This window comes from Rhodnius prolixus, unplaced genomic scaffold (genome assembly GCF_049639745.1).
Source record: "Rhodnius prolixus isolate KJV_2025 unplaced genomic scaffold, Rpr scaffold_13, whole genome shotgun sequence".
Lineage (NCBI taxonomy): Eukaryota > Metazoa > Arthropoda > Insecta > Hemiptera > Reduviidae > Rhodnius > Rhodnius prolixus.
Window position 1 is genome coordinate 26,369 of NW_027411583.1, and position 18,934 is coordinate 45,302.

Here is an 18,934-nt window from a genome sequence, read left to right on the forward strand (position 1 = left end):
TTATGTATTATTTCTTTTTTTTTATTATTATTAGAATGAAGAAGAGAACAGTGTCGTTACTGAAAGTGTTAAAAATTGTAATACGCCTCATATCGCACCAATACCAATATTTCCTAATCCAGAAAAAGGAATTTTGGTAACTTCTGGATTTAGGTATCTAAAAAAGTTTGAGAGTAGTATTTATTTAAGTTATAAATTATTTTGTATTTAAATACATAACGTTTTATTTACTAGGGACTCCTTAATCACTGGTTCTGAAACAAAAAAGGTTAAATCTGTTTCTTTTGCTGATGGTATTAAACCAGGATATGGATCGTCTCCGTCAGGTGGTGAAGAACATCCATTATCTCCTCCACCAATTGTGAGGAAAACAACAAAGAAGAAGAAAAGAAGGAAGGCGAGTGCCAGTTATTCTTCATTTTTTAAATAGCTAGTTTCTTTATTTACTAATTCCAACTGAAATGTTATTGAATTTCTCGTGAATTATTGTAATAGTTAAGAGAATTGGTATGCTATTTCAATATCAGAGAATTTCTATTAGGCTATACCCCAGACAGAACTTTGTTTAATACCTTTTCATCAGCTGAAAGTCATGAACAAGTAGAAAATTATCTTTTGCAAGAAATCCAGGACTTATTTTTCCACTTATTTACTCTTACACACATATCTTGTTATGTTAATAATTTTTATTATACAGGTCAAGGTGAGAATTGTTAGAATTGAAGGAAATGCAAATAAAAATGAAGAGGAGGAGGATGAAGAAGAAGAAGAGGAAGACGAAGAGGAAGAAGAGGATGACCTTTCACCACCACCTCCTCCGCCGGGAACTCCTCCTCCGGAAGCCTACTATGATTATACCGCTTCTGGTAGATATTTGTATCCACAACCTTTTACAGGTAAATAGTAATTTTTTTTTTCAAACAGTTTTTATTAGGAAAGTTCGGTATTTCCTTGTTTTTGCATTTACCAAATTTGTTTATCATAGGATCTAAACTATAAACTTCAGGAAGAGTTTCAGTTTTTTCTGTTTGTTTCCGAAAGTGGCTCCTACGTCTTCTTAAAGCTTTGTTTTATTTACTGTACACAATTAGTATTATTAATTAGTAAGAACGGACCTTTTATGATTAAAATTTGTTAATTTTGAATGTGTTTAGTAACTACCAGAGGAAGTGAAGATAAAGTACAGTCACAAGTCTTACCAATTACAGGGATGACAGCCACACCCGTGATTAATTATGGAGCTCCTCCACCTCCTCCGCCACCACCAGTAAATACAATTCTGCGGTAATATTGATGATTGTATAATAATGTATTTTTATAAATAAATTTATAATTATATCTGTCTATTTAACAAGCAAAAAGAAATATAATTATGTAAAATAAACCAATGCAACTTTTAGGTGTGTGAGATAAAGTTAATATTTAGATCTAAACTTTTTGCCTCATTATTATTTTTGTACATACAAAAGATTTATGTTTATTTTATTGTATTTTGTTGTTCTTTAAGGATTTTATAAGTGAATGTTTATATATATACATTTACTCCTTGCAAATATTTTACTTTTGTAAATTCATTATATTGTAATGTGCGAACACCTCTATGCACTTAAGCATCAGCATGTATGTTTTTATTCCTCATCAGAATTGAAAGATTTATGAAGTGATTTTTATAATTTTAGAATTTACTAGCCAAGCCTAATTTTTATGTTTTTCGGTAGCATAATGAGTAAATAGGTGAGTGCCACCTATTACGTTTACATAAATTTAAAATAGAAGTTCACTTTTTGGTTTTTGTTAGGTATTGATTTTTTTTTTTTTTTACCAATTAAATATCAAATAATTTTATTAATATTAACAGCAACGCAAAACCATCAAATATAAAAAATTTATATGGTGCAATCACAATGAAAATTAAAAAAAGAAAAAATCTAAAGAATAATTTTCTTATTTTACCAAAAATATTTCCTAAAAAGAGACGTACATAAAAAAAATTGTGTAACTTATTATATAATATATTGTTAATATAGAAATAAAATTTAAAAAATGTAAATATTTTATCAGATATCACGCTAAAAACCTATAATGTAAAATAAAAATAGAAAACTTTTATCACTTGACTTCTAGTAAAAGAACAAAATTATAGTTCTACACATTTAATATTTCTAACTTTTTTAATAGATCTATCAGCAGGTCGTATCAGTAAATTTTTTCCAAGAAATGTTATAATAAAATTTGATATCTTCAGTTTAAATTCGCAATTCTGTTTTGGAACACCTGTGGATGGAAAATTATGTCGTTAATTAAGTAAACAAATACACAATACCACCAATAGTTTTGGTCGTAACCTTCTGCCAGCAATTGCTTTTTACTAACGAAATAAAAAATACCTTATGGCAGAAAAATAATCGAATAAGTAAACAATTAAATAAGCAGTGGAGAAATGTCCCTTTTCTTATTGTGCAGATAATCTTTTTTGCACTACCCATTAATGTCCCGGTAGAGAAGATAACTGTTAAGTTCGTTTTAATATATTCTAGATTCAAATATTTAGTATAAGCCCGATTTAGAGGAAAAGCAGTAGTGTTTTTCGACTATTTTGTCATTATGTAATGAAGCAATTGTCCAGTGTGGTTCTAGGGAAGCTGTGACGTTAAACTCTCTTACTCAATAAAGTAATTTTATTGCCTCTGTTATAATAATGAAACCCTCTTCCTTAATTGGAAAAATTCAAAGTTTTAAGGAAATTTGTGTATCCTGCAAAGTGAGAAGGTACAAACAAACCTGTAACTATGCGATACATACATTTTGTTTCCTCTTTAGGGTCAAAGAGGGAACAAAACAGACGTTTGTAAATTAAAGGTGTATGCAATGATTTGTCATTACTACTTTTAAATTTTTTTAAACGAGGTTGGTAATAGATTTTTTAAAAAATGTACTGTGACGGCCACATCATCATCTCTCTTCAGATTAGTAATTTAACTTCCTTTCTTCCCAAATAAATCTAAAGCCGGTGGCTATAGGAACCACAGAAACAAATCAGTTTACTAGGCTTCTTCAGGACAAGCCTGCCAGCAGTTAAAAATAATGTAAAGGAGGAAAGCCATCATCCTTACTGAAGTGGTCTTTTAATAAAAATTTGAAACTCTTAAGAATTTCTTCCAAACATGTGAACTTACTTCTTGTAATATTATCTTTACCCAGAAGTTTTATAACGTTTCTTGTTTCAAAAACCACAATGCCATTAATCCCTACGAGATTTGGACAAGTAGATTTATGCACTTCCATAACAGCTCCATGAAAATCTGCTTTTAACATTTGCTGGGTTATTTCTTCTGGAGTACAATTTGAAAATGCGCCATCCAACCTATACAAATAAAATAAATTATTCAGAAATGTTGAAAAAACATCACTAGAAGCAAAATAAAGATCGATAACTCTCATTTTATTCACATCTGAAGTAATTATGCAGATAAAAAACAATTTATTTTTTCTTCCTTGTACCCGACGTCGGTAACGAGAGTACGCTTCTAGAGGCTGGCCTTTAATATAATGATTGGTAAAATAAATCAAAGAGCCTGGTTAAACGCAATTTGTGGCAATGGCATTCCACTTCTTTACCCATCAAGCTCACCAAATTGCCCTACTGTAGAATTGCCTATCTTCTTCCTGGATACTGTAAATCTTAAGTAGAAAATAGAACTAACAGTAAAATTGAATTCTTTGAAATCCTTAATGAGTTCTTTGAGAAATTCTCTAACTCGGACGTGGGCTCTCTGATGAGCTACATCGTAGGAAACTTACCCATTGTAATTAGATAATCCTTAATACTATACCGAACCGTATTTTAATTTTTTCTCAAAGACAAATTAGCTACCATCACGACAGGCTTTAAAGCCAGGCTTTTTCTATCCTATTCTTAAAGATTCATTATCCTTCACAATGAAAATAGCCTACAATTTTACAGCTTAAATTAAGGTATTACTGCGTAAATGGGGACAGAATACAATATTATTTGTCATAGTACTAGTTTTTTCTACAATTACCCGGATGATTGAAGGCCCAACAAATTTTCTATGTACTGATTCCATAATTGATTTAAAGGAATAAAATCTTGATAAAACAGCCCACGTTTACTGATATTGTATAATCCTAAAAAGCGTTTTTTTGTGTTGCTCAACTGTTTGCTTTTGGGGCAACCTTGCCTTCTTATTCTTTTTTTATATACTTGTCTTTCTTTTGAAAGTGGAAATCTCTGAAATAACAGATTATAATAATATTAATATGATAATAATATTTTTGTACATTTAACAATATGAATTACACAAACATTTTTGACCAAAGATATTTCAATCAAAATAAATTTTTTAATTGTGCTTGGCAATAAGACTGCAATTTATGTACAGTTAATAGTGACAATTGAATTACGAATAAAAAATGACCCAAAACATACCTTTTGCAGTTCTTGTTCTATTTCGTTTAAATTATTTCTGGGTAGTCTCCTTTTTAAAAAACTCTCCACATCATCGTTTTTTAAATTTATGCTATATTCCACTGATTCAGGTAATTTCCTCAGCAAATCCTCTTTAATTAAACAATTAAATTAAATGGACAAATAATAAAATTTTGATGAGTAAAGTAAAACTCACTTTCTTTTAGGTGATTGGGATTTGAAGTCTCCATCACTTTAAAACAAACAAGCTCAATACATTAAGATTAAACGTTTTGGTAATAGTACAGAAGATGGTTTAATAAAATGTTGATGGGTTAACTAAACTTTACTAACTTCCATGGGTCTTTCATAAGTTATAACCTTCTAGATGTTATGGCGCGTTACCACGTTTTTAATGCACTCGTCCTAAGATAACCTTCTTTAATCTTTAGTAGTCTGTCTCAATATTGTCAGTTATTGGCTTGGTAGGTTATTACTATTAGTATCTCGTGTTAGTCTCGGTGGGTCGCGGCATTATTTTAACGGCTGTTTTTGTGGAACTTGATGCTTGACCTTAGGTTTTCTTCGGCTTTAAGAATGATAGAACTTCAATACTTTGTTGTTCTTCTAGGTTGTTTTATTATTATTCATAATGGGTGAATGATTGCACTTAATTTCGTTTATCGCTTTTAATGGCTCCTTTTAAGAGGTACAGAGGAGATTCAAGTGAAGAAGAATCTGGTAAATAGTCTTTATTTTATTTAAGATAGTTGCCATTCTATACTTACTTTAAATGAAAATTAAAAGATCTAAACTATTTAATTATACTGCCTTATATGCACACAGTTATCGTTGTGCTGTTATTATATATTTATATTCGTTTTTACATTATATAATCGACTTGTACAAGAATTGCGTTGTAATATTTATTTTTGAAATGTAACGTTAATCGCACTTCCATTTAATTGCAGATGGTGGTAGTGGTTCAGACTCCAGCGATTCTGGACAAAGTGCTAATTCAGGCAGCGTTCAAGAAGAAGTTGCTCCGACTCCTGGTCGTACTTATGAAGAAAGCGATTCCGAAGAGGCTCAGGCATCCAGTAAATCTGCTAGCAATAGCCCGGTCAGCCATAAATCAGATAGTCCTGCACCAAGTCGACGTTCTCATTCCAGATCACGAAGTCATGAAAAATCTGAAAGTCCAGTTTCTGCTCGATCTCGTAGTTCAAGCTACGAAAAATCAGCTAGTCCAAAATCCAATAAATCGAAACAGTCTTCTCCAAAGTCAGTGTATTCGCGGAGCCCAGCTTCAAGTGTTAGAAGTGCTAGATCTCAATCACCTAAAGATTCAGTGAGATCTCAGAAAACAGTTAGTCCATCAAATTCACACGCATCACGTAGTCGGGAAATAAGTAATTCTCCAAGGAGTAGTAAGGGAAGTGGCTCAGCAAGACATTCTCCACAATCTGCTTCTGCTAGGTCGAGATCGCGGTCACAATCGAGGTCTAGAAGTGGGTCTTCAAACCGTTCAGAAAGATCCAACAGGTCCAATACATCTAAAGGATCTGCAAATAGATATGATTCAGCAAAATCTGCAGGTTCAAACTCGCCCGGCAGCCAAGCGTCTAGATCTAGGTCACCATCTCCTGTTGTAAATGGAGTTAAAGTCCCAAGTAAGTTTATTTATTGGTCAAGTTCAACCTATATTTATTAACATTCGTATATTACCAATCATTGTCTTTTATTTTTTAAATCTAATTATTAAAGTTTACTTGATGCGTTTTATTAAATAATTCAGTACAGATTTTAAACAGTTTTAGAAAACGTAAAAAAAAAAATAAAAAAAAAATGGCTATTTCAAGAAACTCATTTTTCATACAAAACAGATGTTTTTATCAAATATCTTAATGTTTTTTAAAATTATTGATGGTAATGCTTACATTAATTAGATAATCACTCATTTCTTGAGAAGTTAATGTTACTTAATGTACTGGAAATAATGAAGCTTTTCCTTTATCCTTCATACGACTTCTTGCTGCCTTCTGAAAATCATTAATTATGCTCATCATTCTTCTAAACTCAACTTTTGTTAAATAATGTAATTTGCTTTAATGATGTAATATTTAAATATTGATTTTGTATAAATGGTTGTTGATACTAAATTACTCATTGCGTAGGTGATGCTGGCTCTGATGAGGAAGCCTCAGATTCCAGGAAACGTATTCGCTCAGTGAGCGATGAAAGCCAAGCTAGGTAGGAATATTTTTCATTATTTTTTGAAGTCCTGAATCCTTTTTGAATCTTTTACAAAGGTGCTACGATCCTTAAGGACTTGATTTCACTAGGTTGACGCATGCTAACGAATGCTCAATTCAGGTCCCTTCTCAATTTACAAGGTTTCTAGCACACTTGGCAAAGTGAATACTCTCATTAGCATTTACGATTTTATTCCTACGTAATTCTTTTACACTGCCACTTTTGTTGTATAACCTAACTGAACTTATTCTATTCAAGCTTCTCTGTTTGCCAATAGTAAATAACTCTCCTGTGCAAATGTAGACTTAGCGACACACAACACAGATTTAGAAGTGGCAAAAATTGTCTTTTTTAGTTATTAGAATCTGTTAGAATTAGTTAGTTTTAGTTATTAATTATATTTAATAATATAAATATAATAATCTGTTAGAATTATCATTTACTCATTAAGGGTCGTAAAGTTTCGGACCCGTAAGAACTGCCTTGGGACCCTTCTATGTTAAACGATCTGCCATCTCTCGCCTCTGTAACCTAAATGTCCGGGCATAAAAACGCTAAAAGCTTTGCTACTGCTTCTAGGCAGGATTTCTATTCATTTACAAACAAGCTTTGAACAAACTTGGTTGATAAAAAAATCTAAAGTCTGACATCAGATAAACGGGAGTTTCCTCCTCTATCATCTCACAAATTCGTTAAAATTTAAAAGAACTTTTCTCTGATATAATTACTTCTCCTAAATTTTTTCTGCAGCAATAAAGAGGATAATGAAGGCAGCAACGATGAAGACGAAATTGAAGAAAGAAGAAAAAAACCTGCAAAAATAAATGATTCAGGGAGTGGTAGTAGCGGAGATGAAAAATCTAAAGATCCAGGTATGTTTTCCTTTCACATTTTTTCCGTATCTTTGATTACGTCATAAATTGTAAAGGGGATGGCTATAAGCTAATTCCATTGCGGTCTAAATATTTATTTTGGTTCGCTAATAGATTATTGTTTGAGCATAGAAATGGGCATCAACAGTGATAAATATGTACGAATGTAATTGTAATGTGTAGTTGATTGGGGTTTCAGCGTAAGTGTTATTCTTGTTGTTTGATTGGTATAACCTCAAGAATCCAAGATCCTGAAAAAGTGAACAGTCATTTCACCCATGGAAATTATAAATTGTGAAAGGGTAGGGATCAGGGATGAGTCTTAGTATCCTGGGCTTTTACACAAGATCCCAGGTTTGACTCCTGCCCTTAGGTCTTTTGTCTTTTCCTTGGAGTCTCACCTTGTACGGTGTCTGAAACAAGACGATACGGTCTGGAACCGGCAGAGGTGCGCTGAAAAAGGTCCAAGTACCAATGACTTCATGTTGATAACACTTGAAATAAAAAAATTGTAACGCGAATCTAGTCAAACAAAATTTTATCTACTGATACTTCACTTGTAGAGTTTTTTCATGTTTTGTTTATTTCATTGCTATTAGCTACGGCAGAGGCACTGTTTGGCGATGCTGACGATATTACTTCAGAAGAAGAAGAAGAGGAAGTGAAAACTAAAAAATCTGAAGGTAGTGATGTAGAGGAAGTAGAAGAAACAGTTGCTAGGAAAAGTGACGAAGAAGAAGAAAGAAAGAGCGATGGAGAAAAAGTGATTATATTTCACATTTTTAATGCTCTACCGTTAAGAAAATAAATAAAATGATGTAACTTTTAAACCTTAACGAGATACAACAAATTTTTAGTTAATATTCTAATTTCCAGGAAAGAGAAGAAACAGAAAAAGAAGAAGTAATTCCAGAAACGCGTATTGATGTCGAGATACCTCGAATTGTTTGTGACATAGGCAGAGATCTTCATTTTGTAAAATTACCGAATTTTCTATCAGTTGATACAAGACCATTCAGTGCAGAAACTTACGAAGATGAAATTGATGAAGAAGAAACATTGGACGAAGAAGGAAGAGCTAGGTATTTTTATTTTTATTATTTTTTCGAATTTTTCAAACCTTCCATCCAAGAGGTTACGAGAATAGAATGTTATTCTTCTTTTTGTATAATCACAAACAATTGAGGATTTAAGCATTTGCAATCGTAGTATACTACAAACGAACAAAAAAAGTGTAAGTTCACAGGAGTTAGTGATGAATATCATGATATCGCTAAAATCTTTGACTCTGGTCAAAAGAAATTCTGCGCCTGTTAAAAACAGCTTCATTACTATCGAAGAAAAGCTGCTCGCGATTCAGAAGTAGAAAACGTTTTTTAGGTGGCAGTTTATATTTTCCTTTAACAGGATTTAAAATATGAACTAATTTGACGTTGAATATAATATTATAATATATATTATATTATAAAAATTGGTATTTGGTAGCTTTGGCCGCTCATTTTCTTTTAGCAAGTTATTGTATTTGCATTATTGTGCCTCAGTAGCAGCCTAAATTTTCAATTGATGAATTTTTTTTATCAGATTGAAATTAAAAGTTGAAAACACTATACGTTGGAGAGAAGCGTTTGATAAAGATGGTATTCCAACAAAAGAGAGTAACGCTAGAATGGTACGCTGGTCAGATGGCAGTATGTCTTTACATTTAGGTTCAGAAATCTTCGATGTTTACAAACAACTTCTCCAGGTGAGTGTTATATTTATTTCTATTTTTCAAGTGTCTTTCCATTAACAGGTACCCCCCCTTCGATTTTTAATAATATTTTTAATTGTAATCGCCAGCTGTTACTGCCAAGGTATCCTTTTCTCGTGAAAGCACACTCTTTATTTTTCATTCTTTATTACTTAACTCTTTCAGGCAATTTCTCCTTGTTGGCCATTTCAACCTTTGTAGCGATTTTTTTGCGAAAGTAAAGACTGCCTTTTTAAATCAGTAGAAGCTCCATTTACTAATACGCGATCAGTTATTTTTAGTGGAATTACTGAAATAAGCATAAAGTCTAATTTTTTTTCTTGTGCAAAAACATGTCCTGTACAGGGCGATATATGATTATAAGCAATTTTCTGATTAAATTTTATTTTTCATTCATGTTTGTCATTAAGGTCATGATTTGAAAATTATGACGATTGTATTTCTTTTCCCCTGTGTTCCGAAAAGTACTTCATTAACTTCCTCCTAATCTCTCGAATCTTAACATGTTCTTCACATTGCATTTTTTTAAATACTTTTTATGGGCATTTTACTTATTATTTATTATATATTTTTAACAGTAATATTATATCGTTAATTTAATTTGAAATTAAATTAACTTGTTATTTATTTTGTTGTAGGGTGATCACAATCATCTGTTTATTAGGCAAGGTACTGGTTTACAAGGACAAGCAGTATTTAGGACAAAACTTACATTCCGTCCACATTCAACGGAATCCTTTACACATCGAAAGATGACTTTATCTCTTGCAGACAGATCACAAAAATCAACTGGGATTAAAGTTCTTTCTCAAGTTGGGCATGATCCTGATCAGCATAGAGGTGAAATGATTAAGGTAAACTGAAATAATATGCTTTGACTTTTACTTGTTTGTTTCGTTTTATTGGGAAGAGATTAATTCTACAGGATTAGCTGTATGCTGGTTTTCCTGTATACTCGTGAATTTCTCGTGTTCGAGTCTAACTCATATCCCTTAGATTTTCTTTTCCTAGGACCTCTACTTTTCTTTCTTTGGTGACGGATAAGTTCATCACTAGTTCAAATTAGGCCAAGCTTTTTTCTGCTTTCAGTTGTCCTTCTTCCTTCCTTAATTTTTTTTTCTCAAAAATTGTCTTTTTTCTAGAAAATGTTTTTGTGGGAAAATTAATATTAAAGTTGTTCAGTTAGGGGTGCTATTTTCAAGCTCCATAACTTTAATTTTAATACAATTTATCAATTAATTCATTTAGAAACGTTTGAAATTTACATTTCCTAAACTGTTGGCAGAAAGAAGAAGAAAGACTAAGAGCAACACTAAGACGAGAGAATAAAGCTAAGAGGACTAGAGAAAGAGGGGCTGGTCGCCCATTAAATACTCCTTATTTGGAACCGGACAGGGAAGATGGTTCTGATGATGAAGGAGCAATATCATTAAATGCTATCAAAAATAAATATCAAGCTAAGAGTAAGATAGAAAATAATTCAAGAGATATATATTTCATACAAATTAATAATAATTATTCTTGTATATTATTCTCTTGAAACTAGTTTAATCCCTAAATATATTTATTCTTTAAAAACTAAGTTAAAAATTTCTTAACAAAAGAAAGTATTGTAATGCCCTGATATTTTCGTGTTTATTAATATTAAAACTGAATAATAATAGATCTTTCGTTTCAGATGATCGGAAACAAAATATATATTCGTCCGACGATGAAGGTTCAGATCTAGAAGCTAGAAGACCAAGAAGGTCAGATAAGGTGAGAGCGTTGCAAGATTCTGATGAAGATGACGAGGGTAGATCGGGACGAAACAGTGAAGCTAGTGATGAATCTTAGGTTTTTTAATGTATTAGCACAATGTTTCTAAATTAATCCATATTGGAATGAATTAACTTATTTACAGATTTAAAATATAGTGAAATACAGGATTAGAGAACGGTTTTTAACCGTAACAACATCGTATAAATTTAACATTTTTGTTTCTTATTCATTGTGACATAATAATCGAAAAAATTCAGAACCAAATATGTTTATAAGTAATTTTATATAATCTGTAAATGACTGTCGCAATAATTTTTTTTAATGTTTAATGAGAAAACAAAATAAACGATGGTAACTATTTGCAAATTTTACAAGAAAAGCTGAAAATAATATTCAGGTATTTTATTAAACTAAAACAACATTTTATTAAAACTTTTAATGTCTATTCTGTATAGTTTAAAAATAAAATAAATAGAATTAAGCTTCTTCAAAGAACGTTAACAGACACTGAATAATTGATAGACAAGAAAATAATTAGGTGTTTTTTCTTTTCTACCTTCCAACTCTATCGTCTAATCAAAACTTACAGTTACTTCCAGGTGATTTATTGCATTATCTCCGTTATGTCTTCTGAAGAGATAGGAATTTTTCCTTAAAGGAGCGAATTCAATACTAGTAAACCTATTGACATCTCAAGACTGACGCAGAAATTTTCTCTATTACAAAAGTACCGCCACTCCTTTCTTATAATTTTGATTAAGTTACAACTGACTGTAAGGTATTTACTGAAAGGTAAGAATTTTTTAAATGCCCCTTCATAACGTGTGTTAGGATTAACGTAAAAATTCGTTCTTTTAGTATGTTGCTAATTCTTTATTACTGGTTCTCCAGATTTTAATATTAACGCATTATTTATTAAATAATATGTTTATCAATATTTACAATAATTTCTTTCAATTTTACAATGTTTCCTAATACTAATGAACTTAGTAAATGGTTTTGTGCTTTCATAAAGCGCGCCCCCTCATGTAAATTACAATTCTAAAACATCTATTTATCAAAAATATAAATGACTTAAAAAAAAATACTAGGTTTCTCTATTTTTCATAAAATGTTTTATAGTCTCATCATTTTAAATATCACAAACACCATGTGATATCTTGTAACCATGTATAAAACCTCGTGCACTCAGCCAGTCTAGGAGTGAAGTTAGTTGGAAGCGTAGTTTAAGCGGATATCAACTACGATCAGTATGCACTGATAACGCAGGCCTGCGTTGGAAAAATTGTCTGGTATCTATTGTGTGATTTCAATAGATTTTTTGGTGCTGAAAATGGGAAGAATATTTGTTAGGAATTTTAAAAAAATGTTATCTTTTATTCGATTCAAGTTCTAAGAAGTTATATTTGGAATCGTATTTGTTGATTTAGTGGAAGATTTTGAATCCAAAGTCTACAACAAAGTGATCCAGTTTGGTGGTGTAGGTAAAATATAATTGAAAATATCAATGCTTTTGTATTTTTGCTGTCAGCGTTCTCCTAAAATTATCTGATAATCAGATAACTTGAATCTATGAGAAGTTACAGTCACTATTCTTCTTTTTTTTTGTTCGACCTGTTTTGAAATACTGTAGGATGTATTCATTTTACAAGGAGCATTAAATTATTATAGGCGGTAACTGTAACTCGATCAAGGGCCGATGCAATTTAACAGTTTCAATGCAACTATTGATTTTGAAATAAAGTTTTCTTTTATCTATCCGGGAAATTACAGAATCAATTGAACTTCTTGAAATAGATCTGTGTATATACACGTGCTTTTGTTACTGAGGTAGCGGGTGGGATGCTAACTTAAGTTTTACAAGCGTTATGGAGGAATATGATGAGAGTTGAATCATGTTGCTTCAATGCTGGGTAATAATGATAAACTGGAACTATGCAGACTCTACTCAAGAAATGAAATAAACTGGGTTTTTAAATTGAGAAATCTTTTATTTACTTTAGGTTTTTTTTTAAAGGTGGGTTAAGAACGATGCGTAAACAGAAATGATGAGTTTACAAAAACGAAGCCTTTTTTTAACTTATGATCTGATTTACTGTTTTATATCTACGTATAAGTCTGGGATTGAATATAAAAGAATGAAAAATAAGAAGTCTCTAAAACTTGGTCTTCAGGGAAAATGGCGGTTCCATAACGTTCAATTAGTTTCTGTGGTTTCGATATCGTCGTGATGCTTGAAATACTTTCGAATACGATTACTGTCGGATTTTTTTTATATCAAACGCAATCGCGTCGATCATACATTTCAAAAAAAATTTAAGGTAGCCTGCAACAAAATCGTTTATACCGTACTACGATGTTCCGTTCCGTATTGCGCGTAAGTTCGTGTTCTTATAGAAGGCATATAGGGAAAAATGCTGTTATGTTTTTATTTAAAAGAATTGGTTCACGCTTTAGTATGATTGTGATTACCGATTTTGGTTTTTGAATGTAAAAAAAAAAAGACTCCTATTTATGTTATATTGGCCCTTTTACTCAGTCTGTAGAAATTTCTGTATTCCTGAAAGCCTCGACGCGCATACACTCGCAAGACTAGCTGCTCCAGAAATTAGCAATACGTAATTGTTGTTTTTTTCTTGTAGTGTACATAATTTATTAATGTGTTCAGGTTTGGAAATTGAGTTCAAATAATCTTTGTACTCTTGTGGATTCTGAATTGCTTTCTGAATAAAAATTCTCAAGAGTGATTTATTGGTGCTAATGGGAGAAATTCATTAATGGATAGCTAAATTGAGATGAAGTTTAAGACAGAATAAAGATAAACTGGAATACATGATAGGCATAGCGAAAAGAGAGATGAACTGGATTTGAGGGATAGATGATGGAGAGTTGAACTTGATTTGACCTTGATTAGAGGGATTGAGACCTAGATTAGGTGGATAGATAATGGATAGATGAACTGGATTATAGGAATGATTATTATAAATATCAATTTATATTATTTATGTACATATTTTGAACTTTTCAGGGATTGTTTTATTCTTTTGTTGTTTTGTCTTTTCATTGGTTTGTTGTTGTATTGTTGGTCCTCCTTTTCTATAAATTCCCAAACGCGACTTATCCCTTATTCCGCCATTCATGCCAAAATCCCCTTTATAATTTTGCGGTTTACTCCGGTTAATCGTATTCTTTAATCGCTGGTTTTCACCCTGACCCTTCGCAGGTAATGCATGTCACTATGTTGACATCTGCTACCCTGCAATATACAGGGTCAAAACTGGCTGGAATACGGTTATGCAAGGATGGTATTTTTTTGGGGGGCAGAAACCTGAGCTCTACCTCCTCGTGGTGCCCCCCGGTAAACTGCTCTTATGAGCAGGCTAACAGAGCCAGTACACCAAAATAACCTTAAATTTTAGCATTTGCAACCCTTGGATCTGGAAACAGTCCAATGGGTTCGTAATGCACTCTGGAGTTGATACCTATAACTGTTTATGATCTCCTCAATCAGCAGTGGTCTAGTCTAGCTGCGTTTAGGCAGTTTGTCAAAATCTTCCTTCAAAATTTTTATAACATCTGTAAAACCATTTTTCTCTGTCCTTGATAGCAATTAGGATAAAGATATATGTATTCATTATTCCTTATTACTTTCTTTTATTTCCTATTAATATCTTTTATTTTCTCTTAGTTAATAAGAAAGGTGTGTCGATCATGCAAAAATTAATGTATATCCAAAATCTTTGCTTGAATCGATGAGGACGTCAACCTTATTTTACTATTTGATTCCGACAAGTTACCCAACTTGAACTTAGCGATCAAAATGGTGTTTACGGGAAGTATCTTTTACCAAATAGGTTTCTCTTTTTTTTCAAATTTTTCTTCAATCATTCCAAGCAGGTACAGCGTACTTCAATTGATCTCCAACGTAAATGTAAAAATTCGATTAAGGGCTACTTGAAGCTTGGATAAGCTCCGCTTTAAGGTTCTATTACCGGATAATGTGCGGTCCTATGCTTTACATTAAAACTGTCCGAATTGCCAGGATTGCGAAGTCTTCCTTTGGTAACGGTAAGACAAAATTAATAGTAAAACTTTTTCGGTATCGAGCTGAGTGAAGATAGTAAGTAGTAAGTGATATTGTCATCCGATAAATGTTTGACAGTAGTGCAGTTAACTATGAGGTCACCATTGAGCCAATCTATTATCACCTTTAATGTATTTTCATATTAGCATAAAGTAATTGCAGAAGATTAAAGTCTTACTGTTGATTGATGGATACAATAGTTAGCATGGCTGAGGAACAACGTTAGGCTGAACTAGTTGACTACATTTCACTCCACATCTTACACTTCTTATAAAAATCATTAATTTTTATTGATTATTCTTATGGAAATTTTAGTTACGTTACATATAAATAGTGAAATATCAATACATATGGAGATTTCTTAAGAATTTTCCTCCCTTGTTTTACAAACGTCCCATAATTATTAAAATAGTTTCATAGCATTGGTTGATACTATTATACATGGCTTGTGCTTATATTATTATTATCATTATTAATTGGGCAACCTTATTGGAAATTCTATACATTTCGTTCACACTTTTAACATTAAAAATAGAAAAAAATAGACATTAAGATCATGTCAATGCTATCTAGCGGCAATAGCATAAACTAGAAAGATGTATTCACATAGGAACTAGTTCCAGTGATTATCGCTAGGTAGCATGAACATGTACTTTTGACGCTATTAAAATAAACAATCTCCTTAAATCGCCCGGTCAGTGGAGTAAGAAGTTTATTCAGACGTTTTCCTCTGAAAAAATTTCCACGTTTAATTCAATGTTTACCTTATAATTTGAAGTTTTTTTTATTTTTGATTGATAGTTTTAAGTTGATGCTGCTGTAACTAAGTCAGTGAGAACTTTACATACTTAGAAAACTGATTGTATTATCTATTTGCATTAAGCAATAACTTCTTGCAGGTAAGCAACATTTTTTGTGTATAACATACTTTTATTTTTAATTACGAGTTGATGTCGTTAAAAGTGTTTATGAAAATTGACATGTTTCCAAGACAGTTGATAGTAGATGCATTTTAAGTGTACGAATGTAATTTTAAAAAGTTAGTCGTTATTTTTAGTCCTTATTATTTTGTTTCATAAAAATGTTTAAGTAGGTAGATTTAGTTCGTAAAATGTTAATAATTTTTGGTCGTCTTTATTACTGCAAAAGTAAATTTTTCTTCAAAACTAGACAATTACTTATTTTTCCAATTGTTTTGTAATAGTATTTCTAAATTCAAGCTCATGCTCATGGCATAGTGGATTGTTCAAGCAGGGAATTTGAATCTGAACTTGCGATTGCAAAATAAAAGTAAACTGAGAAATTTTCGTCTAGTTAACCGGAAAGATAGAGATTTTAATTTTCAGTAAATTACAAAATAAGCCAAAGGCTTTCTATGAATGTTGAGTAAAAATTGCCAAATTAATTTAAAAAAAGAAAGAAAAAAAAAGTATTTTCGCCTTAATTCACTGGAAAGATTAATATTTCAGTTCTAGGGTATTAATAACTGTGCCAGAGATGGAATGTATTCACAGAGAAGCTCAAAATTTGAAGTTACGTCTGAAAAATGGAGGGATAAATAAGAAATTCTCTTCTAGTTTTGAACAATAGATGAGAAAGGTAGCAAAATAATGAAAAAAAAACATATTGCTATAATTTTTGCAATCGTAACTTCTTTAGTTATCAATAGTAGTTAGTTTTGCAGGTCTGTATAATGTAACTGATATTATCCGCTGCGACACGATTGTTTTTTTTTTTTTCCTCAGCGGTTTCCGTCTTAATCAAAACGAACCAACAGTAATAACAAATTCCAAACTACAAACAAACATTGCTAAAACCATAAAAACATATTCATCACTTTTACTTCGGAAACGTGCCGTGCAAATTACGCAACTTTTACAAGAAACTAGGCCTAAAACTGCGTTTAGGACCAACATAAATTGGAAAACGGGATGTGGAAACATACCAAAACTAATAATAATCCTTATGATAACAGGGGTATTTACAAACTAGTCTGTCCAGGCTGTGATAATACCTGTATAATGCCCAGAGCGGGGAAGAAATCCAAGACAGATACAAAGAAAAACATCCGCTCGTAAAAATACTACAAAGCGGACCCAATTTATGCAAACCGTCTAATAAACCACATGTGATTACATAAGGAAGAAGAGGTATGGACATGCTTAGAAAAGCAAGCGTAACTTTAGTGTGTTTTTTTTTATAATCAAAATTGCATTAAAAAGTCACAGAATAAAACTAAAGATCTATTATTTTATTCGTAAGGGCAAAATGGTTTTAATTCAGCATTGTTTCCTTTGTCCAGTTCCTTCGTCCCTGGAGAGCTATCTCTGCACTTCACTGGTTCGCAGTTACTTATGTTAGATGGCCCGTCTTAACATCCAGCAGGACGTCCGCACATAAATTAAGATGATTCACATCTAATTCTACATTCTAGTCAATAAATAAACTAGGAAATTGGTATAACTACCTCGCTTCTTTGTTAAGCTGTGTTTCAAGTAGTCTTATCCGATATTTAAAGGAACAATGCATTTTAACACATTTTTTTTAGATAAATGTTTTCCTTTTAATATAAATTAGTTTTAATTTCATTAAAAAAAGGTTCATACTGATAAAAAATTCTAATAATGATAGATTTTAAAAATTTTATTTTATTTTCGTAAAAATTTACATGATTGTCAATAAAATCATATTATTGGAAATTTCATTCATTTTATTATCCATTACATAACCTGTGACATGTGTAGTGTTCTATACATTACATTAGACATCCATCACTAAAGGTTGATCAGTTTGGTTTAGTAAATTCGACGGCTGTTGCCGTCTCACCTTACTTAAGCTGAGTGTGAAGAAGGTTTGTATGTTATTCAAAACGTTACTGAACTGTAAACATGAAAAACCAAGGATTAAAAACTCTAATTCTGCATATCATACTTGTTAGAATATGAAATTAACACATAATACAACTATTAGAATACTAGGCGCTAATAACCCAGCAGTTGTTGCGCCGGAAAAAAAAAAAAAAATAGAATACGAGATGGACAATCCAAAGAAAGTTCATGTTCACTGATACTATTATACACAACTGTTCATAACATCCTGCTCAATATAAACTAACCGTTGACACTGTCACCTAACAAACAGATTAAAAAGCATACCTCATGCACCGACCACTTATAAGATAACACCATTCGAACAGTATTGAAAAATAACAGTTACAATACGAACATTAAAAAATACTAGTACCATAACCAATAACGTATCCAACGTACAATCCATGATTGCTCACATCTTAAGCTAGACTTTACAAACTATATAACCTTTTCCAGAAACTGGGCCTCAAAACCGTTTCTAAGATCAACAACAAACTAAGAAACAGGGTACTTGCACTAACCAAAACAAAAACACTCAAGTCAACAGCAATTTACAAACTGCAATTCAATAAGGATTACAAATTAGTCCGAGCAGACATTGCTAGTACTATAGTGGCAAGCAATTGAGGGGGAAGATCTATGACAGATACAAAGAATACATCCGCTCGTAAAAATACATCAAAAGTTATGCAAACTACCTTATCAACCACAGCCACTAACCGCACACCAACAAATGATGCTGTTACCTAAGATAGAAAAGGAAGACATGTAAATATCATAAAAAGAATTGGAATATTAAACGACTAATCTTATTAATCGGTCTCGCTATTGAAAGTCATTTCATCCCAAACACTGGCAAACCAAAACAATTAAGGAAAATAAATAAAATAAAAAGTGAGACGTTGCTTGATG

General features: G+C 31.8%; 3 protein-coding genes and 1 long non-coding RNA gene across 7 annotated transcripts in view; 2 read left to right on the forward strand and 2 right to left on the reverse strand.

The window, feature by feature from the left end:
- The window catches only part of LOC141447798 (uncharacterized), a 28,867-nt gene extending 26,179 nt beyond the window's left edge, over positions 1 to 2,688 (forward strand). For all 3 annotated transcript variants that reach the window (XM_074115643.1, XM_074115640.1, XM_074115641.1), the window contains 4 exons: positions 35 to 153; positions 235 to 397; positions 698 to 896; positions 1,155 to 2,688. In XM_074115643.1, the coding sequence (XP_073971744.1) occupies positions 35 to 153; positions 235 to 397; positions 698 to 896; positions 1,155 to 1,288 (615 nt within the window). In that variant the 3' untranslated portion in view covers positions 1,289 to 2,688. The remainder of the gene's footprint in view (positions 1 to 34; positions 154 to 234; positions 398 to 697; positions 897 to 1,154) is intronic.
- Positions 2,071 to 4,834, reverse strand: Pop4 (ribonuclease P/MRP subunit POP4). Its single transcript, XM_074115646.1, has 5 exons — positions 4,647 to 4,834; positions 4,451 to 4,581; positions 4,044 to 4,252; positions 3,177 to 3,364; positions 2,071 to 2,274 (listed from the first exon to the last, which is right to left on the reverse strand). The coding sequence occupies exons 1-5, from the start codon at positions 4,678 to 4,680 to the stop codon at positions 2,138 to 2,140; spliced, it is 699 nt and encodes a 232-aa protein (XP_073971747.1). The 5' UTR covers positions 4,681 to 4,834; the 3' UTR covers positions 2,071 to 2,137.
- A 42-nt stretch (positions 4,835 to 4,876) lies between these two features.
- On the forward strand, positions 4,877 to 18,033 carry Atu (Another transcription unit). Of its 2 annotated transcripts, none has more exons than XM_074115644.1 (13): positions 4,877 to 5,170; positions 5,401 to 6,102; positions 6,607 to 6,682; positions 7,436 to 7,557; positions 8,157 to 8,320; positions 8,434 to 8,639; positions 9,139 to 9,301; positions 9,946 to 10,161; positions 10,593 to 10,770; positions 10,986 to 12,548; positions 15,954 to 16,051; positions 17,128 to 17,302; positions 17,455 to 18,033. In XM_074115644.1, exons 1-10 carry the CDS (start codon positions 5,122 to 5,124, stop codon positions 11,141 to 11,143), a joined length of 2,034 nt encoding a protein of 677 aa, XP_073971745.1. In that variant the 5' UTR covers positions 4,877 to 5,121; the 3' UTR covers positions 11,144 to 12,548; positions 15,954 to 16,051; positions 17,128 to 17,302; positions 17,455 to 18,033. The 2 variants fall into 2 exon arrangements, with proteins under 2 accessions (XP_073971745.1, XP_073971746.1); XM_074115645.1 differs by having other exon boundaries at positions 17,154 to 17,302.
- On the reverse strand, positions 17,781 to 18,714 carry LOC141447803 (uncharacterized). The gene is made up of 2 exons (XR_012454590.1): positions 18,396 to 18,714; positions 17,781 to 18,032 (listed from the first exon to the last, which is right to left on the reverse strand). It is a non-coding gene; the product is annotated as an uncharacterized lncRNA (long non-coding RNA).
- Between the last annotated feature and the right edge of the window lie 220 nt (positions 18,715 to 18,934).

Coding starts and splice junctions, on each gene's coding strand:
- Atu (XM_074115644.1), top strand. CDS start 5,122: ATGGCTCCTTTTAAGAGGTACAGAGGAGATTCAAGTGAAGAAGAATCT. Junction 10,162..10,592: donor ATAGAGGTGAAATGATTAAG/GTAAACTGAAAT, acceptor AACTGTTGGCAG/AAAGAAGAAGAAAGACTAAG. Junction 10,771..10,985: donor AAATAAATATCAAGCTAAGA/GTAAGATAGAAA, acceptor CTTTCGTTTCAG/ATGATCGGAAACAAAATATA.
- Pop4 (XM_074115646.1), bottom strand. CDS start 4,680: ATGGAGACTTCAAATCCCAATCACCTAAAAGAAA. Junction 4,253..4,450: donor TAGAACAAGAACTGCAAAAG/GTATGTTTTGGG, acceptor CTGTTATTTCAG/AGATTTCCACTTTCAAAAGA. Junction 2,275..3,176: donor TAAAGATAATATTACAAGAA/GTAAGTTCACAT, acceptor TTCCATCCACAG/GTGTTCCAAAACAGAATTGC.